The sequence below is a fragment of the Coregonus clupeaformis genome, chromosome 1 (genome assembly GCF_020615455.1).
Source record: "Coregonus clupeaformis isolate EN_2021a chromosome 1, ASM2061545v1, whole genome shotgun sequence".
In the NCBI taxonomy this organism is placed as follows: Eukaryota; Metazoa; Chordata; class Actinopteri; order Salmoniformes; family Salmonidae; genus Coregonus; species Coregonus clupeaformis.
In genome coordinates, this window is record NC_059192.1 from 89,160,217 (window position 1) to 89,188,043 (window position 27,827).

The window sequence follows — 27,827 nt, forward strand, 5'->3', positions numbered from 1 at the left end:
TGTTAATGTGTTTGTGAGAGAAATAGTCTCTGAGCGCCGCTCGTTTACTTAGATGGAAAGTCTGACCTAATCTGTCTGTTACTCCCCCTCCTCTGTCCACACACACACACACACACACACACACACACACACACACACACACACACACACACACACACACACACACACACACACAGGTACTGGAGCCCTATTCGGAGAAGCATCCTTTCTGACAGGGCTGGTTTATCTGTGAAACATAGCAGAGGCCTCCGCTGTTGGAGCTCTGTCGTGTGTGCCTGTGTGTGTGTGTGTTCACAGACTCCATGTTTTCCTGGAGTGGGATTGTATGACTATGAGGTAATCTCAGTGGTGTGTGTGTGTGTGTGTGCAGTGGGGATGACGGTAATGCTTTAATGCTGAGGGAGGACATTTTAGCAGGCCCCTGAGGGGAAGTCTCCTGTATCTCAGTTTTGTTTCACCACCCCCCTCACTGCTCAAGTAACAACGATGTGAGAGACAGTGCAGAATATAGTTCCTTCTCTGATTTAGTTCAAGGCCACTAGCAACTCTCCAGACAGTCTTATCAATGTAATATGGTCACCAGGCTGGTGCGGATGGAGGGGTCTGTAGCAGGTGGCTAGAGATGGGATGTGCATCCCAAATGGCACCATATAGCCCTATATAGTGCACTACAGTAAAAGTAGTGTAAAATAGTGCACTATATAGGGAATAGGGTACCATTTGGGAGCCAGCCTAGTGAGCAATGCTACTGAAGTGGGCTTTCTGCTAGAGAAGCAGTTAGGCAGCCAGCCGGTCAACCAGACCGTCAACCATCCAGTCAGTCAGCCAGCCAGCCAGCCGGTCAACCAGTCAGCCAGTCAGCCAGTCACCCACTCAGCCAGTCAGCCAGCCAGTCAGCCAGCCAGTCAGCCAGTCACCCACTCAGCCAGTCAGCCAGTCAGCCAGTCAGCCAGTCAGCCAGTCAGTCACCCAGTCAGCCAGTCAGCCAGTCAGCCAGTCAGCCAGTCAGCCAGTCAGTCACCCAGTCAGCCAGTCAGCCAGTCAGCCAGTCACCCAGCCAGTCAGTCTCTCTCTCATTCAGAACTAACTAGGTCATCTCCACACTAGAGAAGAGATTGGACATGTTCTATTCATCAGATCATCACCCTCTGTGCTTCTAAACAACCCAGTCATTACTATGAATCAGCAGAATACACCATCACATTACAATCCTGTTCCTATGATCAGGTAATGTTAGCTAGAGCAACAAAACCCACCCCTCCTTCTCTAACTTCATTCACATCACGACACGGTCCAAGGTCTCTTAGATGAGATTGAATTGATCTCAATGCAAATTCTGTAGTCTTTTTCATCTAACCCATTGTCATAAAGCAGAAAGGAAGTGGGTATGTTTTAAACTCTTCTATCTTGCAGAGACTGCAGATAGCATCTCTGAGACACACACACACACACACACACACCACCCCTACACATCACCCTTCACACACAAATAAGAAGAAGAAGGGAGAAGGGAGAGTAGAGGAGAAGAGAGAGGGAGGAGAGAAGAGGAGGGAGAGGAGAGAAGAGCAGAGAAGGGACAGGAGAGGAGAAGAGAGAGGGAGGAGAGGAGAAGAGGGAGAGGAGAGAAGGGAGAGGGGAGGAGAGAAGAGGAGAGGAGAGGAGAGGAGAGGAGAGGAGGAGAGGAGAGAGGGAGAGAAGAGGGGAAGAGCAGGAGAGAAGGGAGAGGAGAGAAGAGGAGGTGGAGAGGAGAAGAGAGAGGGAGGGAGGGAGGGGAGAAGAGGAGAAGAGAGGAGAGAAGGGAGAGGAGAGGAGATGAAAGGAAAGAGGGAGAGGAGGGTGGAGAGGAGTTGAGGGTGGAGAGGAGAGGGAGAGGAGGAGAGAGGGAGTGTGAAAGCGTGCGTGCTCTTCAGGGGGTGAAAGCGTGTGCGTGTGTCCATGTGTGTTACTGTGTCTGTCCTGTCCATCAGTGTGTGTTCCTCTACCTTCTCGTGTATCTCCTGTGTGGACTGTGTTACTCTACCTTCTCGTGTATCTCCTGGGTGGACTGGGCGTCACAGAAGGCGACGGTGGCCAGGTCTTTTAGGATGGGCATCTCCACGGTGCAGTCGCGCCCGTCCAGCAGGGCCACTAGGGGGCGAGGGTGCATCGGCCCGTTCATGATCTGGGGCCTGATACCTGGAGAGAAGAAGACCGAGAGGGGGACAGAGGAAGAGAGGAGGGGTGAGAAACTGTGCCAGGATCCCATCTACAAGACACCGTTCACTTCCAATACAGGAACATAACCAGGACAGGAACCAAACATGAGACAGCCCATTCGCAGGTACCATTTTGATGCAAATCAATCATTGTCTCATTTTGACTCACTGATGTCCCTACGGAAGTGTAGGAGAGGAGGGAACACAGACGATGTGCTGGATACTACTATAATATGACGGAACAACTTCTGTGAACAACTCTGAGCCTGACAATCATAACGCGCTACAAGATCTGATCAAGAATCAGCCCAACCAAACCAGGCAGAGAGGGGCCTGTCTGGTCTGGTCTGGTAGCACTTCACGTGTGTGTGTGTGTGTTGGCTGATGAGGTTATAGAAGCCGGCAGTAGCAAGGCTGAGCTACCAAACACAGCTCGATAATCAATGCTCTGAAAACACTGGATTAGCTGTGCATCCACAGTCTTATAGGAATCTGCTTCTCTCTCTCTCTCTCTCTCTCTCTCTCTCTCTCTCTCTCTCTCTCTCTCTCTCTCTCTCTCTCTCTCTCTCTCTCTCTCTCTCTCTCTCTCTCTCTTCCTGCACTTCCCCATCTCTCTCTCTCGCTCTCCTTCCTGCACGTCCCTCTCCCAGACTCTTCCTAGAGATGGCCGCCCGGCCGAACTGAGCAATCGGGGGAGAAGGCCTTGGTCAGGAAGGTGACCAAGAACCCGATGGTCACTCTGACAGAGCTCCAGAATTCCAGAAGGACAACCATCTCTGCAGCACTCCACCAATCAGGCCTTTGATTGTTCTTTAAGTCCCCACCAACTATTTCCCACATACTTTCAAGTAAGAATGTTATTTCATTATCCACTTTTGGATGTTGGAGTTTTGGCGGGAAGACTTCCTTTGTTAACAAAGGGGTCCTTTCTCCCGATACTTCATGGCAAGGAAGAGAAAGTCTGCCCGGTATTTATGACCGGTCATAAAACTGGCCCCCAGGAGAGGGGGTGTTCAAACCTTTGCCTAGCCGGCATCTTTGATCCTCAACCCATGAGGGCAAGTCATGACAGCACACAGCCAGACAACGCACGAGTGGCTTCGGGAAAAAGTCTCTAAAATGTCCTTGAGTGGCCCAGCCAGAGCCTGGACTTGAACCCACTCGAACATCTCTGGAGAGACCTGAAAATAGCTGTGCAGTGACGCTCCCAATCCAACCTGACAGAGCCTGAGAGGATCTGCTGAGAAGAATGGGAGAAACTCCCCAAATACAGGTGTGCCAAGCTTGTAGCGTCATACCCAAGAAGACTCGAGGCTGTAATCGCTGCTAAAGGTGCTTCAACAAAGTACTGAGTAAAGGGGAATATATATATAAAAAATAAAAATAAAACATGGGGGATTGGAAGTGATGCAGACAATTACATTGATAGAAGATACAATCTATCTGCAATATTAAGCTGATCCATCCCCCCGAAAAAAAAAAAAAAAAAAATACTGAGTAAAGGGGTCTGAATACTTATGTAAATGTGATATTTCCGTTTTTTGTTTTGATTAAATTTGCAAACATTTCTAAAAAGCTGTTTTTGCTTTGTCATTATGGGGTATTGTGTGTAGATTGATGAGGGGGAAAAAACAATTTAATCAATTTTAGAATAAGGCTGTAACGTTACACAATGTGGAAAAAGTCAAGGGGTCTGAATACTTTCCGAATGCACAGTATAAACCCCTTCACACTGCTCTCTCTCTGATTGCCTTTGAGCTTCACACATTAATGACACGACATGTAAACACTATTTCAATAACTACAGCACACCAGTCAGATCAGTTTACTTCAAGCTCCACTAAAGATCTCAGATCAGTTTACTTCAAGCTCCACTAAAGATCTCAGATTAGTTTACTTCAAACTCCACAAAAGATCTCAGATCAGTTTACTTCAAGCTCCACTAAAGATCTCAGATTACTTTACTTCAAACTCCACAAAAGATCTCAGATTAGTTTACTTCAAGCTCCACTAAAGATCTCAGATTAGTTTACTTCAAGCTCCACAAAAGATCTCAGATTAGTTTACTTCAAGCTCCACTAAAGATCTCAGATTAGTTTACTTCAAGCTCCACAAAATATCTCAGATTAGTTTACTTCAAGCTCCACTAAAGATCTCAGATTAGTTTACTTCAAGCTCCACTAAAGATCTCAGATTAGTTTACTTCAAACTCCACAAAAGATCTCAGATTAGTTTACTTCAAGCTCCACTAAAGATCTCAGATTAGTTTACTTCAAGCTCCACTAAAGATCTCAGATTAGTTTACTTCAAGCTCCACTAAAGATCTCTAAAACAGACCACTCCAAAAGTCATCACCTAGTATCACATCAATATCATAAAAAGACCAAGCCTGGTTGCTCTACTCAGGCTGTTTTTGTATTTTTGTATTTATTATGGATCCCCATTAGTTCCTGCCAAGGCAGCAGCTACTCTTCCTGGGGTCCAGCAAAATTAAGGCAGTTATACATTTTAAAAACATTCCAATACATTCATAACAGATTTCACAACATATTAAGTATGTGCCCTCGGGCCTCTACTCTACTACCACATATCTATAACACAACATCCAAGTGTACATGTGTGTATATTGGGTATGTTATCGTGTGTTTGAATGCATGTGTCTATGTTTGTGTTGCTTCACAGTCCCTGGTTTTCAATAAGGTGTATTTATATCTGTTTTTTAAATCTAATTTTACTGCTGGCTTGAGTTACTTGATGTGGAATAGAGTTCCATGTAGTCATGGCTCTATGTAGTACTGTGCGCCTCCCATAGTCTGTTCTGGACTTGGGGACTGTGAAGAGACCTCTGGTGGCATGTCTTGTGGGGTATGCATGGGTGTCCGAGCTGTGTGCCAGTAGTTCAAACAGACAGCTCGGTACATTCAACATGTCAATACCTCTCACAAATACAAGTAGTGATGAAGTCAATCTCTCCTCCACTTTGAGCCAGGAGAGATTGACATGCATATTATTAATGTTAGCTCTCTGTGTACATCCAAGGGCCAGCCGTGCTACCCTGTTCTGAGCCAATTGCAATTTTCCTAAGTCCCTCTTTGTGGCACCAGACCACAGGACTGAACAGTAGTCCAGGTGTGACAAAACTAGGGCCTGTAGGACCTGCCTTGTTGATAGTGCTGTTAAGAAGGCAGAGCAGCACTTTATTATGGACAGACTTCTCCCCATCCTAGCTACTGTTGTATCAATATGCTTTGACCATGACAGTCTACAATCCAGGGTTACTCCAAGCAGTTTAGTCACTTCAACTTGGTCAATTTCCACATTATTCATTACAATATTTAGTTGAGGTTTAGGGTTTAGTAAATGATTTGTCCCGAATACAATGCTTTTAGTTTTTGAAATATTTAGGGCTAACTTATTCCTTGCCTCTCATTCTGAAACTAACTGCAGCTCTTTGTTAAGTGTTGCAGTCATTTCAGTCGCTGTAGTAGCTGAAGTGTATTGTGTTGAGTCATCCGCATACATGGACACACTGGCTTTACTCAAAGCCAGTGGCATGTCGTTAGTAAAGATTGAAAAAAGTAAGGGCCTAGACAGCTGCCCTGGGGAATTCCTGATTCTTCCTGGATTATGTTGGAGAGGCTTCCATTAAAGAACACCCTCTGTGTTCTGTTAGACAGGTAACTCTTTATCCACAATATAGCAGGGGGTGTAAAGCCATAACACATACGTTTTTCCAGCAACAGACTATGATCGATAATTTCAAAAGCCGCACTGAAGTCTAACAAAACAGCCCCCACAATCTTTTTATCATCAATTTCTCTCAGCCAATCATCAGTCATTTCTGTAAGTGCTGTGCTTGTTGAATGTCCTTCCCTATAAGCGTGCTGAAAATCTGTTGTCAATTTGTTTACTGTAAAATAGCATTTTATCTGGTCCAAGTTGTCAGACCCCGGTGGCTTGTCATTGTTGATCGACAATAATACTTTTTTCACCTCTTCAACACTTACTTTACGGAATTCAAAATTACAATGCTTGTCTTTCGTAATTTGGTCAGATATACTTGGATGTGTAGTGGAGAGGGTAGGGGGTAGGTTGGGGGGTATAAGGAGAGGGTAGGGTAGGGGGTAGGTTGGGGGGTATAAGGAGAGGAGAGGGGGTAGGTTGGGGGGGTATAAGGAGAGGAGGGGCTAGGGGGTAGGTTGGAGGGTATAAGGAGAGGAGAGGGGGTAGGTTGGGGGGTATAAGGAGAGGAGGGGCTAGGGGGTAGGTTGGAGGGTATAAGGAGAGGGTAGGGGGTAGGTTGGGGGGGGTATAAGGAGAGGAGAGGGTAGGGGGTAGGTTGGGGGGGTATAAGGAGAGGGTAGGGGGTAGGTTGGGGGGTATAAGGAGAGGAGGGGCTAGGGGGTAGGTTGGAGGGTATAAGGAGAGGGTAGGGGGTAGGTTGGGGGTGTATAAGGAGAGGGCAGACCTCTTCCTGCCCCCCTCCTCCTCAGTAACACCAGAGATAAACAAGAAGAGAGGAGATAAACGGATCATACTGCAGAGCAGGAGTGTGTTTAAAAAACTACATTGTCAGACTACCCAGTCATACAAAAAACACTGAGATCATCACCCTCTCCACGCACGCATGCACGCTCACTCCTTCCCTCTCTCTCTCCCTCCCTCTCCCTCCCTCCCTCCCTCCCTCCCTCCCTCCCTCCCCCCTCCCCTCCCCTCCCTCCCTCTCCCTCCCTCCCTCCCTCCCTCCCTCCCTCAGGCCACATTTTATTAGCCATCCAGAAGAGAAAACAGGAAGTGTGCTCCTTGCCTGGAAAATGTTGCCTCCATTTTATTCTGTTGAATAACTACACAGGGCTGCCAAATAAAGGAGGGGGGGAAAAATAAATTGAAGGAAAAAACTGAGGAAGACTTTCCGATTCTGTCCAGGGGAGTATCCCCCTCTTCCCCTCCTTCTCCTCCCCTCCCCTCTCCTCTCCCCCTCCTTCTCCTCCCCTCCCCTCTCCCCCTGTTAGAGTGTTGTCCTCTGTCTGTCAGTCTGTCTGTCTGTCTGTCTGTCGGCTAGGGAAGGGAAGGGTGCTAGCTCAGCGTCAGACCACAGTTAACCCCCGGCTGCATTATCTTTACACGGCCTGTCCCTTTGAGCAGGGAGAGAATAGCTCAATGCCCAGACACCGCTGGCACACTCCCCTCTCACACACACCCCTCTCACACACACCGCAGGCACACTCTCCTCTCACACACACCGCAGGCACACTCCACACTCACACACACCGCAGGCACACTCCCCTCTCACACACACCGCAGGCACACTCCCCTCTCACACACACCGCAGGCACACTCCCCTCTCACACACACCGCAGGCACACTCCCCTCTCACACACACCGCAGGCACACTCCCCTCTCACACACACCGCAGGCACGCTCTCCTCTCACACACCCCGCAGGCACACTCCCCTCTCACACACACCGCAGGCACACTCCCCTCTCACACACACCGCAGGCACACTCCCCTCTCACACACACCGCAGGCACACTCCCCTCTCACACACTCCCCTCTCACACACCCCGCAGGCACACTCCCCTCTCACACACACCGCAGGCACACTCCCCTCTCACACACACCGCAGGCACACTCCCCTCTCACACACTCCCCTCTCACACACACCGCAGGCACACTCCCCTCTCTCACACACCGCAGGCACACTCCCCTCTCACACACACCGCAGGCACACTCCCCTCTCACACACACCGCAGGCACACTCCCCTCTCACACACACCGCAGGCACACTCCCCTCTCACACACACCCCTCTCACACACACCGCAGGCACACTCCCCTCTCACACACACCGCAGGCACTCTCCCCTCTCACACACACCGCAGGCACACTCCACACTCACACACACCGCAGGCACACTCCCCACTCACACACACCGCAGGCACACTCCCCTCTCACACACACCGCAGGCACACTCCCCACTCACACACACCGCAGGCACACTCCACACTCACACACACCGCAGGCACACTCCACACTCACACACACCGCAGGCACACTCCCCTCTCACACACACCGCAGGCACACTCCCCTCTCACACACACCGCAGGCACACACCGCAGGCACACACCCCTCTCACACACACCGCAGGCACGCTCCACACTCACACACACCGCAGGCACGCTCCCCTCTCACACACAGTGAAAAGAGACCCGGCGAGCAGCTTAGTGATCTGATGGCAGCAGGTCAGAGAGAGAAAGAGAGACCCGGCGAGCAGCTTAGTGATCTGATGGCAGCAGGTCAGAGAGAGAAAGAGAGACCCGGCGAGCAGCTTAGTGATCTGATGGCAGCAGGTCAGAGAGAGAAAGAGAGACCCGGCGAGCAGCTTAGTGATCTAATGGCAGCAGGTCAGAGAGAGAAAAGCTTGGGTCCTTTTATTAACTCCCAGGAAGAAAAGAGAAGGCTGCTGCTATCGCCGGGCGGAACAGAGCAACGGTTAGAACAGAGCAGTGGTTAGAGCGGAGCAGTGGTTGGAGCGGAGCAGTGGTTAGAACGGAGGAGTGGTTAGAGCGGAGCAGTGGTTAGAACGGAGCAGTGGTTAGAGCGGAGCAGTGGTTAGAACGGAGGAGTGGTTAGAGCGGAGCGGTGGTTAGAGCGGAGCGGTGGTTAGAGCGGAGCGGTGGTTAGAGCGGAGCGGTGGTTAGAACGGAGCGGTGGTTAGAACGGAGCAGTGGTTAGAGCGGAGCAGTGGTTAGAGCGGAGCAGTGGTTAGAGCGGAGCAGTGGTTAGAGCGGAGCAGTGGTTAGAACGGAGCAGTGGTTAGAGCGGAGCAGTGGTTAGAGCGGAGCAGTGGTTAGAGCGGAGCAGTGGTTAGAACGGAGCAGTGGTTAGAGCGGAGCAGTGGTTGGAGCGGAGTAGTGGTTAGAGCGGAGCAGTGGTTGGAGCGGAGCAGTGGTTAGAGCGGAGCAGTGGTTAGAACGGAGCAGTGGTTAGAGCGGAGCAGTGGTTGGAGCGGAGCAGTGGTTAGAGCGGAGCAGTGGTTAGAGCGGAGCAGTGGTTAGAGCGGAGCAGTGGTTAGAACGGAGCAGTGGTTAGAGCGGAGCAGTGGTTGGAGCGGAGTAGTGGTTAGAGCGGAGCAGTGGTTGGAGCGGAGCAGTGGTTAGAGCGGAGCAGTGGTTAGAACGGAGCAGTGGTTAGAGCGGAGCAGTGGTTGGAGCGGAGTAGTGGTTAGAGCGGAGCAGTGGTTAGAGCGGAGCAGTGGTTAGAGCGGAGCAGTGGTTAGAACGGAGCAGTGGTTAGAGCGGAGCAGTGGTTGGAGCGGAGTAGTGGTTAGAGCGGAGCAGTGGTTGGAGCGGAGCAGTGGTTAGAGCGGAGCAGTGGCTAGAACTGTCGCCGTTACGATCGCTACGAAACTCTCTCAGCTGCTTCCTCTGCTGTAAACTCCCTCCCTCCCTCCCTCCCTCCTTCTCCTCTCTCTTCTTCCCTCTCTCTTCTTCTCTCTCTCTGTCTCTCCCTCTCTCCCTCCCTCTGTCTCTCTCTCTCTCTAGTTCTCGCTCTCTCCCTCTCCCTCTCCTCCAATCTCTCTCTCTCTCTCTCTCTGTCTCTCCCTCTCTCTCCCCTCTCTCTCTCTCTCTCTCTCTAGTTCTCTCTCTCCTCTGCCTTTTCACTTTCATCTAGAACCCTTGGTATTTATACTGAACAAACATATAAACATAACATGTAAAGTGTTGGTCCCATGTTTCATGAGCTGAAATAAAAGATCCCAGAAATGTTTCATTTGCACAAAAAGCTTATTTCTCTCTAATTTTGTGCCCTGTTAGTGAGCATTTCCCCTTTGCCAAGATAATCCATCCACCTGACAGGTGTGTCATATCAAGAAGCTGATTAAACGTCATGATCATTACACAGGTGCACCTTGTGCTGGGACAAAAGGCCACTATAAAATGTGCAGTTTTGTCACACAACACAATACCACAGATGTCTCAAGTTGAGGGAGTTTGCAATTGGCATGATGACTGCAGGAATGTCCACCAGAGCTGTTGCCAGATAATGTAATGTTCATTTCTCTACCATAAGCCGCCTCCAACTTAGTTTTAGAGAATTTGGCAGTACTTCCAACCCGCCTCACAACCGCAGACCCTGCTCATTCATGTGAAATCCATAGATTAGGGCCTAATTCATTTATTTCAATTGACTGATTTCCTTATATGAACTGCAACTCAGTAAAATCGTTGAAATTGTTGCATGTTGCATTTATATTTTTGTTCAGTATAGATTGGAGTACTGACATGCACACTAGAGGTTGACACGGGAGTGAAAATTCATTCCTGTCCCGTCTTGTCCTGATCCCGCAACAGTTCTATAACCCCGGAACGTTCCTGTCCAGTCCTGATAAAAATCACTCCCGTGCAAATTTTTATGCGCATAAATCACAAATAACTTTGTCCGTTATCTGCTCGTCTGTCTGCCCCCCTCTCTGTATCGCACTAGTGGAAACCAAGACTGTTCTCAGGGCAGGTTGTAGATAAATATGTTTGAGTCGCGTCGGGGACAATTTTTGCTAACCCTAACCCTTTTCCTAACCTTAACCTAATTCTCCTAACCTGCCACGTTAATTCTCCTAACCTGCTGCGTAAGTTCTCCTAAAGGAAAAACCCTTATGCTAGTTAAAACCGACAGACCTGTGTTAGTGCTTGGTCATCACTAATTACCATAGCCACAAAGTCAGAAGGCCCGCCTACTTGACCAATCAGATCAGAGGGAGTGTGATGACACGTATGCAGGCAACGACCAATCAGATGAGGGGGTGTGATGACGCGTACGCCGACCGGCTTGCAGGGGCAGACGAGAGACATGCATTTCTTTTATCCAGTGTTCCATCAATGATTTGGTTATTTATTAGCTTTAATAAAACCCAACCGTTCTTAATGTAAAGTTTTAATCGGATGTCTTATTCAAACTCAGTTTGCAAGCTGATCATGATGTTTACTTATAGTTACTGGTCTGAACACAAGACAGGTTTACTCCAACATCTGCATTGTGTTTATAATGGCATGTAGACAAACTAATTGACACGTCTTGATTTTAGAGTTTTATTTTTTGGAAATACGCCATTACAATCTCTTTATTTGTATAAATGTTGTTAGCCCATCTACCCCATCTTTGGAGGACAAAAGTAACTTTGTTTATTAATATATATTTACTGATATTTAATTACTGATCCATTATTCGTACACTTTCCATTCATGGTCCTTTTCTACACAGTATTACATGACAGGAGTACAGTTTGACCCCCTGCTGTCTCTGGCTCCTGAGTGTGACTGTTAGTGTCTGTTGGTTGGTATGTCTCAGTGGTTAGAGAGCCAGGCGGTGACACGGTGTGGTGTGGTGTGTAACACTGTATTGTTTCTGTCTCTCTAAGGAAGTGTGACCCCCCCATCCATCCATCCATCTAACCCTCTCTAATACATGGCTGGATGCAGTCTCTCTCTCTCTCTCTCTCTCTCTCTCTCTCTCTCTCTCTCTCTCTCTCTCTCTCTCTCTCTCTCTCTGCTCTCTCTCTCTCTCTCTCTCTCTCTCTCTCTCTCTCTCTCTCTCTCTCTCTCTCTCTCTCTCTCTCTCTCTCTCTCTCTCTCTCTCTCTCTCTCTCTCTCTCTCTCTCTCTCTCTCTCTCTCTCCCCTCTCTCTCTCCTCTTCTTCTCTCTTTATATATATACACATACAGGAGGGCCCGACTGACTGATAACAGTATGGTAATATAACACACACACTGTTGGAAAAACACTCTCCTCTCTCTCTGTGATCTCTCCCAACATGGTGCCAACATGGTCCCCATTAAAAGAGGCTGGTATTACGTGGAGATGTTTAACTCACTGTACTGTTAACTCAAAACAGAGCAGACCGGTCTCAGCGGAGCGACTTGAAAATACAGTGTTACATGTTTAGCATGTGTATGTGATCCCTGTGGGAACTGAACCCATGATTTTAGTGTTGATGAGAGGGGGAGAGGAGAAGGGATAAGAGAGAGAGAGAGAGGGGGGAGAGGAGAAGAGAGAGAGCGAGAGTAGGAGGATGTGCATGATATGTCCTCATGTTAGTGTTCCTTAAGGGGGTAAATAAACAGTAATGAGAACAGATTGGCACAGTGGGTCCTCTCTGACAGGAGGGAGAGGAGGAGGAAGAGGAGAGACAGACTCTCTGGTACTCAGGGCTGATCATCTGATCCTTATAAGCAGGAGAGACAGACTCTCTGGTACTCAGGGCTGATCATCTGATCCTTATAAGCAGGAGGAGGAGAGACAGACTCTCTGGTACTCAGGGCTGATCATCTGATCCTTATAAGCAGGAGGAGGAGAGACAGACTCTCTGGTACTCAGGGCTGATCATCCGATCCTTATAAGCAGGAGGAGGAGAGACAGACTCTCTGGTACTCAGGGCTGATCATCCGATCCTTATAAGCAGGAGGAGGAGAGACAGACTCTCTGGTACTCAGGGCTGATCATCCGATCCTTATAAGCAGGAGGAGGAGAGACAGACTCTCTGGTACTCAGGGCTGATCATCCGATCCTTATAAGCAGGAGGAGGAGAGACAGACTCTCTGGTACTCAGGGCTGATCATCCGATCCTTATAAGCAGGAGGAGGAGAGACAGACTCTCTGGTACTCAGGGCTGATCATCTGATCCTTATAAGCAGGAGGAGGAGAGACAGACTCTCTGGTACTCAGGGCTGATCATCTGATCCTTATAAGCAGGAGGAGGAGAGACAGACTCTCTGGTACTCAGGGCTGATCATCTGATCCTTATAAGCAGGAGGAGGAGAGACAGACTCTCTGGTACTCAGGGCTGATCATCTGATCCTTATAAGCAGGAGGAGGAGAGACAGACTCTCTGGTACTCAGGGCTGATCATCTGATCCTTATAAGCAGGAGGAGGAGAGACAGACTCTCTGGTACTCAGGGCTGATCATCTGATCCTTATAAGCAGGAGGAGGAGAGACAGACTCTCTGGTACTCAGGGCTGATCATCTGATCCTTATAAGCAGGAGGAGGAGAGACAGACTCTCTGGTACTCAGGGCTGATCATCCGATCCTTATAAGCAGGAGGAGGAGAGACAGACTCTCTGGTACTCAGGGCTGATCATCCGATCCTTATAAGCAGGAGGAGGAGAGACAGACTCTCTGGTACTCAGGGCTGATCATCCGATCCTTATAAGCAGGAGGAGGAGAGACAGACTCTCTGGTACTCAGGGCTGATCATCCGATCCTTATAAGCAGGAGGAGGAGAGACAGACTCTCTGGTACTCAGGGCTGATCATCTGATCCTTATAAGCAGGAGGAGGAGAGACAGACTCTCTGGTACTCAGGGCTGATCATCTGATCCTTATAAGCAGGAGGAGGAGAGACAGACTCTCTGGTACTCAGGGCTGATCATCTGATCCTTATAAGCAGGAGGAGGAGAGACAGACTCTCTGGTACTCAGGGCTGATCATCTGATCCTTATAAGCAGGAGGAGGAGAGACAGACTCTCTGGTACTCAGGGCTGATCATCTGATCCTTATAAGCAGGAGGAGGAGAGACAGACTCTCTGGTACTCAGGGCTGATCATCTGATCCTTATAAGCAGGAGGAGGAGAGACAGACTCTCTGCTACTCAGGGCTGATCATCTGATCCTTATAAGCAGGAGGAGGAGAGACAGACTCTCTGGTACTCAGGGCTGATCATCTGATCCTTATAAGCAGGAAGAGGAGAGACAGACTCTCTGCTACTCAGGGCTGATCATCTGATCCTTATAAGCAGGAGGAGGAGAGACAGACTCTCTGCTACTCAGGGCTGATCATCTGATCCTTATAAGCAGGAGGAGGAGAGACAGACTCTCTGGTACTCAGGGCTGATCATCTGATCCTTATAAGCAGGAGGAGGAGAGACAGACTCTCTGGTACTCAGGGCTGATCATCTGATCCTTATAAGCAGGAGGAGGAGAGACAGACTCTCTGGTACTCAGGGCTGATCATCTGATCCTTATAAGCAGGAGGAGGAGAGACAGACTCTCTGGTACTCAGGGCTGATCATCTGATCCTTATAAGCAGGAGGAGGAGAGACAGACTCTCTGGTACTCAGGGCTGATCATCTGATCCTTATAAGCAGGAGGAGGAGAGACAGACTCTCTGGTACTCAGGGCTGATCATCTGATCCTTATAAGCAGGAGGAGGAGAGACAGACTCTCTGGTACTCAGGGCTGATCATCCGATCCTTATAAGCAGGAGGAGGAGAGACAGACTCTCTGGTACTCAGGGCTGATCATCCGATCCTTATAAGCAGGAGGAGGAGAGACAGACTCTCTGGTACTCAGGGCTGATCATCTGATCCTTATAAGCAGGAGGAGGAGAGACAGACTCTCTGGTACTCAGGGCTGATCATCTGATCCTTATAAGCAGGAGGAGGAGAGACAGACTCTCTGGTACTCAGGGCTGATCATCCGATCCTTATAAGCAGGAGGAGGAGAGACAGACTCTCTGGTACTCAGGGCTGATCATCTGATCCTTATAAGCAATGAGACACATGAGCGCTAACTCAAATATGTGGATTTGTAAGACACACATTCCCATTACACACATTATAAACACGATGTCAAACAAACCTTCTGACAGTAGCTGCAGAAAGATCCAGTCTTTTTAACCTACTGTATTATACTGTAAGCTCGTTATCCGCCGGGCTCTTGGGCCCAAGGCCATTGTCACGGTCGTTGATGAACGGGTCAGACCAAGGCGCAGCGTGAAATACTGCGCCTTATTAAAATAAACACACGAACAAAACAACGTAACGTCCTCAGGCTAAACACAATACAAGCCTATACACGGCACAAGATCCCACAAACATAGTAGGCAACTGGGCTACCTAAGTATGGGCCCCAATCAGAGACAACGAGCGACAGCTGTCTCTGATTGGGAACCACACCCGGCCAAACATAGAAACACAATACCTAGATCCTAAACATAGAAAACAATAACATAGATACTAAACATGCACACCCTGACCAAACGAACTAGAGTTCTACCATAGGGGTGCCATTTGGGACACAGACCTGAGAAGTGAGGTGACAACCTCTTTATCCTCGTAAAGCACTTAAAGGGATTTAACACTGAGTGTGCGTGTGGATTTAACAGTGGTAGAGCAGCGACTTTTCACCTACAACCTATGACCTGCTTTAGAGGTCAGGGTACAGCTGAAGTTGGACGTTTACATGCACTTAAGTTGGAGTCATTAAAACTCGTTTTTCAACCACTCCGCAAATGTCTTGTTAACAAACTTTAGTTTTGGCAAGTCGGTTAGGACATCTACTTTGTGCATGACACAAGTCATTTTTCCAACAATTGTTTACAGACAGATTATTTCACTTATAATTTACTGTATCACAATTCCAGTGGGTCAGAAGTTTACATACACTAAGTTGACTGTGCCTTTAAACAGCTTGGAAAATTCCAGAAAAGGATGTCATGGCTTTAGAAGCTTCTGATAGGCAAATTGACATCATTTGAGTCAATTGGAGGTGTACCTGTGGATGTATTTCAAGGCCTACCTTCAAACTCAGTGCCTCTCTGCTTGACATCATGGGAAAATCACAAGAAATCAGCCAAGACCTCAGAAAAAAAATTGTAGACCTCCACAAGTCTGGTTCATCCTTGGGAGCAATTTCCAAATGCCTGAAGGTACCACATTCATCGGTACAAACAATAGTACGCAAGTATAAACACCATGGGACCACGCAGCCGTCATACCGCTCAGGAAGGAGACTCGTTCTGTCTCCTAGAGATGAAGGTACTTTGGTGCGAAAAGTGCAAATCAATCCCAGAACAATAGCAAAGGACCTTGTGAAGATACTGGAGGAAACAGGTACAAAAGTATCTATATCCACAGTAAAACAAGTCCTATACCGACATAACCTGAAAGGCCGCTCAGCAAGGAAGAAGTCACTGCATTCAAAAACCACCCTAAAAAAGCCAGACTACGGTTTGCAACTGCACATGGGGACAAAGATCGTACTTTTTGGAGAAATGTCCTCTGGTCTGATGAAACAAAAATAGAACTGTTTGGTCATAATGACCATAGTTATGTTTGGAGGAAAAAAGGGAAGGCTTGCAAGCCGAAGAACACCATCCCAACTGTGAAGCACGGGGGTGGTAGCATCATGCTGTGGGGGTGCTTTGCTGCAGGAGGGACTGGTGCACTTCACAAAATAGATGGCATCATGAGGAAGGAAATTTATGTGGATATATTGAAGCAACATCTCAAGACATCAGTCAGGAAGTTAAAGCTTAGTCGCAAGTGGGTCTTCCAAATGGACAATGACCCCAAGCATATTTCCAAAGTTGTGGCAAAATGGCTTAAGGACAACAAAGTCAAGGTATTGGAGTGGCCATCACAAAGCCCTGACCTCAATCCTATAGAAATGTTGTGGGCAGAACTGAAAAAGCGTGTGCGAGCAAGGAGGCCTACAAACCTGACTCAGTTACACCAGCTCTGTCAGGAGGAATGGGACAAAATTCACCCAACTTATTGTGGGAAACTTGTGGAAGGCTACCTGAAACGTTTGACCCAAGTTAAACAATTTAATGGCAATGCTACAAAATACTAATTGAGTGTATGTAAACTTCTGACCCACTGGGAATGTGATGAAATAAATGAAAGCTGAAATAAATAATTTTCTCTACTATTATTCTGACATTTCACATTCTTAAAATAAAGTGGTGATCCTAACTGACCTAAGACAGGGACTTTTTACTAGGATTAAATGTCAGGAATTGTGAAAAACTGAGTTTAAATGTATTTGGCTAAGGTGTATGTAAACTTCCGACTTCAACTGTATGTACAAACACATGGAGACATACAGGGATACACACACACACGACTCCAGCAGGAAGGAGGGACGGTTGCCGAGGAAGTCCTGGTTGCCAAGGGCGTGGAGCGGTGGGGGATCCCGTTTCACCAGAGAGAGGAGAGGTGAGGCTAGGAGGCTGGTCCAGGGTGTGTGTACGTGTCCAGGGAGAATACGGTGCCAGTTCATGGCTACTCAACCATCTGGCTAGGGTGTGGTTTCACTTACAGTACGTGTCTAATACATCTCCTCCCCTCCCCTCTCCTCTCCCCTCCTCTCCTCTCCTCTCCTCTCCTCTCCTCTCCTCTCCCACCTTTTTCTCTTCTCTTCTCCTCTTCTCTCCTCCCTCTCTCCTCCCTCTCTCGTCTCTCCTCTCCCTTCTCTCCTCCCTCTCTCTTCTCCTCTCCACCCTCCTCTTCTCTCCTCCCTCTCTCCTCCCCTCTCCTCTCCTCTCCTCTCCTCTCCTCTCCTCTCCTCTCCTCTCCTCTCCTCTCCTCTCCTCTCCTCTCCTCTCCTCTCCTCAATCAAAGTATGTGAAACGGAGCACGGAGGGCACTTCTCGAATCCGTTCTCCGTTTGTACATATTTTGAAGCATGCATCGATGCAAGTATGCAAAGAAATATGATGCAACCACATACAAAATTGTTTGAGCTGAAGCGAGAGAAAATACACTCCGACTTCACAATGAAATGTTGCCTATTCACATCTCATATGTTGCCTGACTACAATATTTTATCTTGATACGTTAATAAATACTTGCTGTGTTCATTTTGGCATGTTTACCTGCCTACGTACCGTAGATCACAAGCCCATAAGTCAATAGGGCTAACTGGCTAACTACTACTGTCAATAGGGCTAACTGGCTAGCTGCTACTGTCAATAGGGCTAACTGGCTAGCTGCTACTGTTAATAGGGCTAACTGGCTAACTACTACTGTCAATAGGGCTAACTGGCTAGCTGCTACTGTCAATAGGGCTAACTGGCTAGCTGCTACTGTTAATAGGGCTAACTGGCTAGCTACTATTGTTAATAGGGCTAACTGGCTAGCTACTACTGTCAATAGGGCTAACTGGCTAGCTACTATTGTTAATAGGGCTAACTGGCTAGCTACTACTGTTAATAGGGCTAACTGGCTAGCTACTATTGTTAATAGGGCTAACTGGCTAGCTACTATTGTTAATAGGGCTAACTGGCTAGCTACTATTGTTAATAAGGCTAACTGGCTAGCTACTACTGTTAATAGGGCTAACTGGCTAGCTACTACTGTCAATAGGGCTAACTGGCTAGCTACTACTGTTAATAGGGCTAACTGGCTAGCTACTATTGTTAATAGGGCTAACTGGCTAGCTACTACTGTCAATAGGGCTAACTGGCTAGCTATTACTGTTAGCTAGCCAGTTAGCCACGAATAATTGTTAGCTAGCTAGCTACCCACAAATAATTGGCATCTACCTTGCATAACATTAGTTTTACTGCTTACTTACAAGCCCTTAACCAACAATGCAGTTCTAAGAAAAAATATATACTATATACAGGGGGTACCGGTACAGAGTCAATGGGAAATATCAGTAGGGAGGCTATATACAGGGGGTACCGGTACAGAGTCAATGGGAAATAACAGTAGAGAGGCTATATACAGGGGGTACCGGTACAGAGTCAATGGGAAATAACAGTAGGGAGGCTATATACAGGGGGTACCGGTACAGAGTCAATGGGAAATATCAGTAGGGAGGCTATATACAGGGGGTACCGGTACAGAGTCAATGGGAAATAACAGTAGGGAGGCTATATACAGGGGGTACCGGTACAGAGTCAATGGGAAATAACAGTAGAGAGGCTATGTACAGGGGGTACCGGTACAGAGTCAATGTGAAATAACAGTAGGGAGGCTATATACAGGGGGTACCGGTACAGAGACAATGTGAAATAACAGTAGGGAGGCTATATACAGGGGGTACCGGTAAATTTTTTACATTTAAAAAAAAACATTTTTAGTCATTTAGCAGACGCTCTTATCCAGAGCGACTTACAGTTAGTGAGTGCATACATTATTATTTTTTCATACTGGCCCCCCGTGGGAATCGAACCCACAACCCTGGCGTTGCAAACGCCATGCTCTACCAATTGAGCTACAACCCTGCCGGCCATTCCCTCCCCTACCCTGGACGACGCTGGGCCAATTGTGCGTTGCCCCATGGGTCTCCCGTTCGCGGCCGGCTACGACAGAGCCTGGATTCAAACCAGGATTTCTAGTGGCACAGCTAGCACTGCGATGCAGTCAATGTGAAATAACAGTAGGGAGGCTATATACAGGGGGTACCGGTACAGAGTCAATGTGTAATAACAGTAGGGAGGCTATATACATGGGGTACCGGTACAGAGTCAATGTGCGAGGGCACAGGTTAGTCGACGTAATTGAGGTAATATGTACATGTGGGCAGAGTTAAAGTGACTATGCATAGATAATAAACAGAGTAGCAGCAGCGTAAAAGAGGGGGTGGATGGAAGGAAGGAAGGAAGGAAGGAAGGAAGGAAGGAAGGAAGGAAGGAAGGGCGGGCGGGCGGGCGGGAGGGAGGGAGGGAGGGGGGAGTGGGAGAGAGAGAGAACAAGAACCACCTGTCCTGGGCTGTACAGCAGGTAAACAGACCTACAGGCAGGGAGGCACACACACACCCCTTCACCGTGGCCCCCTCAGCGGCCAGATAAACTGAATCAACAATCTCCACTTTGTTTTCTCTCCCTCTCATCCATCCCTCCATCCCTCCCTCCCTCCCTCCCTCGCTCCATCCCTCCCTCCATCCCTCCCTCCCTCCATCCCTCCATCCATCCCTCCATCCCTCGCTCCCTCCATCCATCCCTCCATCCCTCCCTCCATCCCTCCATCCCTCGCTCCCTCCATCCCTCCATCCATCCCTCCATCCCTCCCTCCCTCCCTCCATCAGGCGGGATGGAAATGCAGTCAGTGTTTCTGCTGCAGTTATTTAAATGTGGCACTGCGCCATAGCAAATTAATTGCCAAAATAACAGTCCACATTTACTTTTCTTCTGCAAACAAAACTAGTAATGAATAGAAAAGCCAGACATCCCCATAGCAATAGTCTGTCTAGTTACCTAGCTAGTCATCCCTATAGTAATAGTCTATCTAGTTACCTAGCTAGACATCCCCATAGCAATAGTCTATCTAGTTACCTAGCTAGTCATCCCCATAGTAATAGTCTATCTAGTTACCTAGCTAGTCATCCCCATAGTAATAGTCTGTCTAGTTACCTAGCTAGACATCCCCATAGCAATAGTCTGTCTAGTTACCTAGCTAGTCATCCCCATAGCAATAGTCTGTCTAGTTACCTAGCTAGTCATCCCCATAGCAATAGTCTGTCTAGTTACCTAGCTAGACATCCCCATAGCAATAGTCTGTCTAGTTACCTAGCTAGTCATCCCCATAGCAATAGTCTGTCTAGTTACCTAGCTAGACATCCCCATAGCAATAGTCTGTCTAGTTACCTAGCTAGTCATCCCCATAGCAATAGTCTGTCTAGTTACCTAGCTAGTCATCCCCATAGTAATAGTCTATCTAGTTACCTAGCTAGTCATCCCCATAGCAATAGTCTGTCTAGTTACCTAGCTAGTCATCCCCATAGTAATAGTCTGTCTAGTTACCTAGCTAGACATCCCCATAGCAATAGTCTGTCTAGTTACCTAGCTAGTCATCCCCATAGCAATAGTCTGTCTAGTTACCTAGCTAGTCATCCCCATAGCAATAGTCTGTCTAGTTACCTAGCTAGTCATCCCCATAGTAATAGTCTATCTAGTTACCTAGCTAGTCATCCCCATAGCAATAGTCTGTCTAGTTACCTAGCTAGTCATCCCCATAGTAATAGTCTATCTAGTTACCTAGCTAGTCATCCCCATAGTAATAGTCTGTCTAGTTACCTAGCTAGTCATCCCAATAGCAATAGTCACAATAGTCTTTTTTGTTTAAAATAAATGCACTGTTGGTTAAGGGCTGTAAGTAAGCATTTCACTGTAATGTCTGCACCTGTTGTATTCGGCGCATGTGACCAATAAAATTTGATTTGATTTGATTTGATTTGAGTTACCTAGCTAGTCATCCCCATAGCAATAGTCATTCTAGTTACCTAGCTAGTCATCCCCATAGCAATAGTCTGTCTAGTTACCTAGCTAGTCATCCCCATAGCAATAGTCATTCTAGTTACCTAGCTAGTCATCCCCATAGCAATAGTCATTCTAGTTACCTAGCTAGTCATCCCCATAGCAATAGGCAGTAGAAAACCTAGTTACCTAGCTAGTCATCCCCATAGCAATAGGCAGTAGAAAACCTAGTTACCTAGCTAGTCATCCCCATAGCAATAGGCAGTAGAAAACCTAGTTACCTAGCTAGTCATCCCCATAGCAATAGGCAGTAGAAAACCTAGTTACCTAGCTAGTCATCCCCATAGCAATAGGCAGTAGAAAACCTAGTTACCTAGCTAGTCATCCCCATAGCAATAGGCAGTAGAAAACCTAGTTACCTAGCTAGTCGGCTAGTGTGTTCTATGCCAGATAAATATACCTCTCAAGGCAAATTAAAGTTACAAGTACCCTAGGGAGGGAAACATCCATTCTGACAAGCAGTCAATGCACAACAATCCTTGCAATCACTGGGGGAAAAAACGTTTTAATGGCCTTTTTAAAAAGAGGGTTCCCAGTAGGATGCTAACTAGTTAAAATATTAAATATGGGATCTAGCTAATGATTAGGCCAATAGGGTAAATGCAGATGGACAATTTCTCCCACTCTTACACTAGCCCAAGCCAATGGCATGTACCAGATGCTCAGCAGGCTCTGCTCACAATTACTGGGACTCAGGGGGTATGCTAATTTGGTATAGAGCAGACCTAACTCACTCTATTCAATTAATCAAAACAGGAACATTTTACATTTGGCTAGAAATTCAAAAGGAAATTATCTCAACCAAGAAAAATGTCCTCCTGTGTGCTACCTATACCCCCCCCACTAGAATCCCCATACTTTAATGAAGACAGCTTCTCCATCCTGGAGGGTGAAATCAATCATTTCCAGACCCAGGGACATGTACTAGTCGGTGGCGACCTAAATGCCAGAACTGGACAAGAACCTGACACCCTCAGCACACAGGGGGACAAACACCTACCTGGAGGTGACAGCATTCCCTCCCCCATATGCCCCCCTAGGCACAACTACGACAACATAACCAACAAAAACGGGTCACAACTCCTGCAGCTCTGTCGCACGCTGGGTATGTACACAGTCAATGGTAGGCTTCGAGGGGACTCCTATGGTAGGTACACCTATAGGTCATCTCTTGGCAGTAGTACTGTAGACTACTTTATCAATGACCTCAACTCAGAGTGTCTCAGAGCGTTCACGGTCAGCCCACTGACACCCCTATCAGACCACAGCAAAATCACAGTCTACTTGAACAGAGCAATACTCAATCATGAGGCATCAAAGCCAAAGGAACTGAATAATATTAAGAAATGCTATAGATGGAAGGAAAGTAGTGTCGAAACCTACCAAAAAACAATTAGGCAACAACAAATTCAATCCCTTTTAGACAACTTCCTGGACAAAATGTTCCACTGTAATAGTGAAGGTGTAATCTTGGCAGTAGAAAACCTAAACAGTATATTTGACCTCTCAGCTTCCCTATCAAATCTAAAAAAACTCTAACAGAAAACTGAAGAAAATTAACAACAATGACAAATGGTTTGATGAAGAATGCAAAAACCTAAGAAAGAAATTGAGAAACCTATCCAACCAGAAACATAGAGACCCAGAAAACCTGAGCCTACGCCTTCACTATGGTGAATCACTAAAACAACACAGAAATACACTACGGAAAAAGAAGGAACAGCATGTCAGAAATCAACTCAATGTAATTGAAGAATCCATAGACTCTAACCACTTCTGGGAAAATTGAAAAACACTAAACAAACAACAACACGAAGAGTTATCTATCCAAAACTGAGATGTATGGATAAACCACTTCTCCAATCTTTTTGGCCCTATAACAAAGAACAAACAGCAAAAACATATACATGATCAAATACAAATCTTAGAATCAACTATTAAAGACTACCAGAACCCACTGGATTCTCCAATTACATTGAATGAACTACAGGACAAAATACAAACCCTCCAACCCAAAAAGGCCTGTGGTGATGATGGTATCCTCAATTAAATGATAAAATATACAGACCACAAATTCCAATTGGCTATACTTAAACTCTTTAACATCATCCTTAGCTCTGGCATCTTCCCCAATATTTGGAACCAAGGACTGATCACCCCAATCCACAAAAGGGGAGACAAATTTGACCCCAAAACTACCGTGGGATATACAGCAACCTTGGAAAAATCCTCTGCAATATCATTAACAGCAGACTAGTTCATTTCCTTAGTAAAAACAATGTACTGAGCAAATGTCAAATTGGCTTTTTACCAAATTACCGTACGACAGACCATGTATTCACCCTGCACACCCTAATTGACAAACAAAAAACCCAAAACAAAGGCAAAGTCTTCTCATGCTTTGTTGATTTCCAAAAACCTTTTGACTCAATTTGGCATGAGGGTCTGCTATACAAATTGATGGAAAATGGGGTTGGGGGAAAAACATACAACATTATAAAATCCATGTACACAAACAACATTGGTTAAAAATGGCAAAAAACATTTCTTTCCACAGGGCCGTGGGGTGAGACAGGGATGCAGTTTAAGCCCCACCCTCTTCAACATATATATAATAATAATAATAATTTAATAATATCAACGGATTGGCGAGGGCACTAGAACAGTCTGCAGCATCCGGCCTCACCCTACTAGAAACTGAAGTCAAATGTCTACTGTTTGCTGATGATCTGGTGCATCTGTCCCCAACCAAGGAGGGCCTACAGCAGCACCTAGATCTTCTGCACAGATTCTGTCAGACCTGGGCCCTGACAGTAAATCTCAGTAAGACAAAAATAATGGTATTCCAAAAAGGTCTAGTTGGACCACAAATACAAATTCCATCTAGACCCCCAAAAAACTATACATACCTCGGCCTAAACATCAGCGCCAAAGGTAACTTCCACAAAGCTGTGAACGATCTGAGAGACAAGGCAAGAAGGGCCTTCTATTCCATCAAAAGGAACATCAACTTTGACATACCAATTAGGATCTGGCTAAAAATACTTGAATCAGTTATAGAACCCATTGCCCTTTATTGTTCTGAGGTCTGGGGTCTGCTCACCAACCAAGAATTCACAAAATGGGACAAACACCAAATTGAGACTCTGCATGCAGAATTCTGCAAAAATATCCTCTGTGTACAATGAAAAACACCAAATAATGCATGCAGAGCAAAATTATGCCGATACCCACTAATTATCAAAATCCAGAAAGAGCCGTTAGATTCTATAACCACTTAAAAGGAAGCGATTCCCAAACCTTCCATAACAAAGCCATCACCTACAGAGAGATGAACTTGGAGAAGAGTCCCCTAAGTAAGCAGGTCCTGCGGCTCTGTTCACAAACACAAACAGACCCCACAGAGCCCCAGGACAACAACACAATTAGACCCAACCAAATCATGAGAAAACAAAAAGATAATTACTTAACACATTGGAAAGAATTAACAAAAAAACAGAGCAAACTAGAATGCTATTTGGCCCTAAACAGACAGTACAGATTGGCAGAATACCTGACCACTGTGACTGACCCAAACTTAAGGAAAGCTTTGACTATGTACAGACTCAGTGAGCATAGCCTTGCTATTGAGAAAGGCCGCCGTAGGCAGACCTGGCTCTCAAGAGAAGACAGACTATGTGCACACTGCCCACAAAATGAGGTGGAAACTGAGCTGCATTTCCTAACCTCCTGCCAAATGTATGACCATATTAGAGACACATATTTCCCTCAGATTAGAGATTCACAAAGAATTCGAAAACAAACCCAATTTTGATCAACTCCCTTATCTACTGGGTGAAAAACCAGTGTGCCAGCTGCAAGATTTGTGACCTGTTGCCACAAGAAAAGGGCAACCAGTGAAGAACAAACACCATTGTAAATATAACCCATATTTATGTTTATTTATTTTCCCATTTGTACTTTAACTATTTGCACATTGTTACAACACTGTATATATACAGTGGGGAGAACAAGTATTTGATACACTGCCGATTTTGCAGGTTTTCCTACTTACAAAGCATGTAGAGGTCTGTAATTTTTATCATAGGTACACTTCAACTGTGAGAGACGGAATCTAAAACAAAAATCCAGAAAATCACATTGTATGATCTTTAAGTAATTAATTTGCATTTTATTGCATGACATAAGTATTTGATCACCTACCAACCAGTAAGAATTCCGGCTCTCACAGACCTGTTAGTTTTTCTTTAAGAAGCCCTCCTGTTCTCCACTCATTACCTGTATTAACTGCACCTGTTTGAACTCGTTACCTGTATAAAAGACACCTGTCCACACACTCAATCAAACAGACTCCAACCTCTCCACAATGGCCAAGACCAGAGAGCTATGTAAGGACATCAGGGATAAAATTGTAGACCTGCACAAGGCTGGGATGGGCTACAGGACAATAGGCAAGCAGCTTGGTGAGAAGGCAACAACTGTTGGCGCAATTATTAGAAAATGGAAGAAGTTCAAGATGACGGTCAATCACCCCTCGGTCTGGGGCTCCATGCAAGATCTCACCTCGTGGGGCATCAATGATCATGAGGAAGGTGAGGGATCAGCCCAGAACTACATGGCAGGACCTGGTCAATGACCTGAAGAGAGCTGGGACCACAGTCTCAAAGAAAACCATTAGTAACACACTAAGCCGTCATGGATTAAAATCCTGCAACGCACGCAAGGTCCCCCTGCTCAAGCCAGCGCATGTCCAGGCCCGTCTGAAGTTTGCCAATGACCATCTGGATGATCCAGAGGAGGAATGGGAGAAGGTCATGTGGTCTGATGAGACAAAAATAGAGCTTTATGGTCTAAACTCCACTCGCAGTGTTTGGAGGAAGAAGAAGGATGAGTACAACCCCAAGAACACCATCCCAACCGTGAAGCATGGAGGTGGAAACATCATTCTTTGGGGATGCTTTACTGCAAAGGGGACAGGACGACTGCACCGTATTGAGGAGAGGATGGATGGGGCCATGTATTGCGAGATCTTGGCCAACAACCTCCTTCCCTCAGTAAGAGCATTGAAGATGGGTCGTGGCTGGTCTTCCAGCATGACAACGACCCGAAACACACAGCCAGGGCAACTAAGGAGTGGCTCCGTAAGAAGCATCTCAAGGTCCTGGAGTGGCCTAGCCAGTCTCCAGACCTGAACCCAATAGAAAATCTTTGGAGGGAGCTGAAAGTCTGTATTGCCCAGCGACAGCCCCGAAACCTGAAGGATCTGGAGAAGGTCTGTATGGAGGAGTGGGCCAAAATCCTTGCTGCAGAGTGTGCAAACCTGGTCAAGACCTACAGGAAACGTATGATCTCTGTAATTGCAAACAAAGGTTTCTGTACCAAATATTAAGTTCTGCTTTTCTGATGTATCAAATACGTATGTCATGTAATAAAATGCAAATTAATTACATAAAAATCATACGTGATTTTCTGGATTTTTGTTTTAGATTCCGTCTCTCACAGTTGAAGTGTACCTATGATAAAAATTACAGACCTCTACATGCTTTGTAAGTAGAAAAATCTGCAAAATCGGCAGTGTATCAAATACTTGTTCTCCCCACTGTACATAACATGACATTTGAAATTTCTTTATTCTTTTGGAACTTCTGAGTGTAATGTTTACTGTTAATATTTATTGTTTATTTCACTTTTGTTTACCATCTACTTCACACTTGTTAACATACGTTTCCCATGCTAATAAAGCCCTTAAATTGACATTGAAATTGAATTGAGCGAGAGAGAGCAGGGGGAGGAGGAGTAGAAGGTGGTGGGGGGAGGAGGAGAGAGAATGAGGGAGGAGGAGGAGGAAGAGGAGGAGGAAGAGGAGGGCCAGCTGCAGGGGAGGGAGGGAGGGAGGGAGGGAGGGAGGGAGGGAGGGAGGGAGGGGGGAGGGGGAGGGGGGAGGGAGGGGGGGAGGGAGGGAGGGCCACTCTGGCACAGTTAAGGGGGACTCAGTGTTCCTCCCCCTCCTCTCCTCCCTCCCTCCCCCTCCTCTCCTCCCTCCCTCCCTCCCCTGTCCTGTACGCCATGCAGTGAGAGACACCCCCCCCCTCCCCTCTCTAAACCTGTCACATGTCCATTAACTCATCTCTTCTCTAGGCCGGCAGCTGTGTTCCATTACCAGAACTACAGCGGGTGCTTTCAGGTCACAGCACTGTCAGCCAGGCGTCAGGGTGTGCGTGTCCTTTGCTTTTGTTCCAGATGTGTCCAGTTCCAGATGTCCCAGCTGACCACACCATTACTGCTGTAGAAAGGTCCGATTTTCATCATCAGAAATTCCCACCTCACCGTTCGTGGCGGATTATATTTCAAACTTCCTGTTGCGGCGCACAGGCTCCGCCCCCCTCACTGTAATTGGAGGAGGCCGACAGGCCACCTGATCTGCAGCTGGTACACCTGAGCCCTGGATCTCCAAGCTCCTCCTAGAAAACCCAGCCCTTCCTGCAATACACACAGTCCACTCAACTAAAGCATCATTACCTTCCAAGAACTGGCAGCTGGAAGGCTACTGGTCTCTGATCCCACGGACCACCATCTCCTGCCGTTGTGCCCTT

The 27,827-nt window shown here is 46.9% G+C and overlaps 1 protein-coding gene across 1 annotated transcript in view; it reads right to left on the minus strand.

Moving 5' to 3' along the window:
• The window catches only part of LOC121562627, a 93,236-nt gene that overhangs the window by 42,438 nt on the left and 22,971 nt on the right, over positions 1–27,827 (minus strand). Inside the window, 1 exon segment of the mRNA XM_045223269.1 lies at positions 2,021–2,175. Coding sequence (XP_045079204.1) covers positions 2,021–2,175 — 155 coding nt within the window.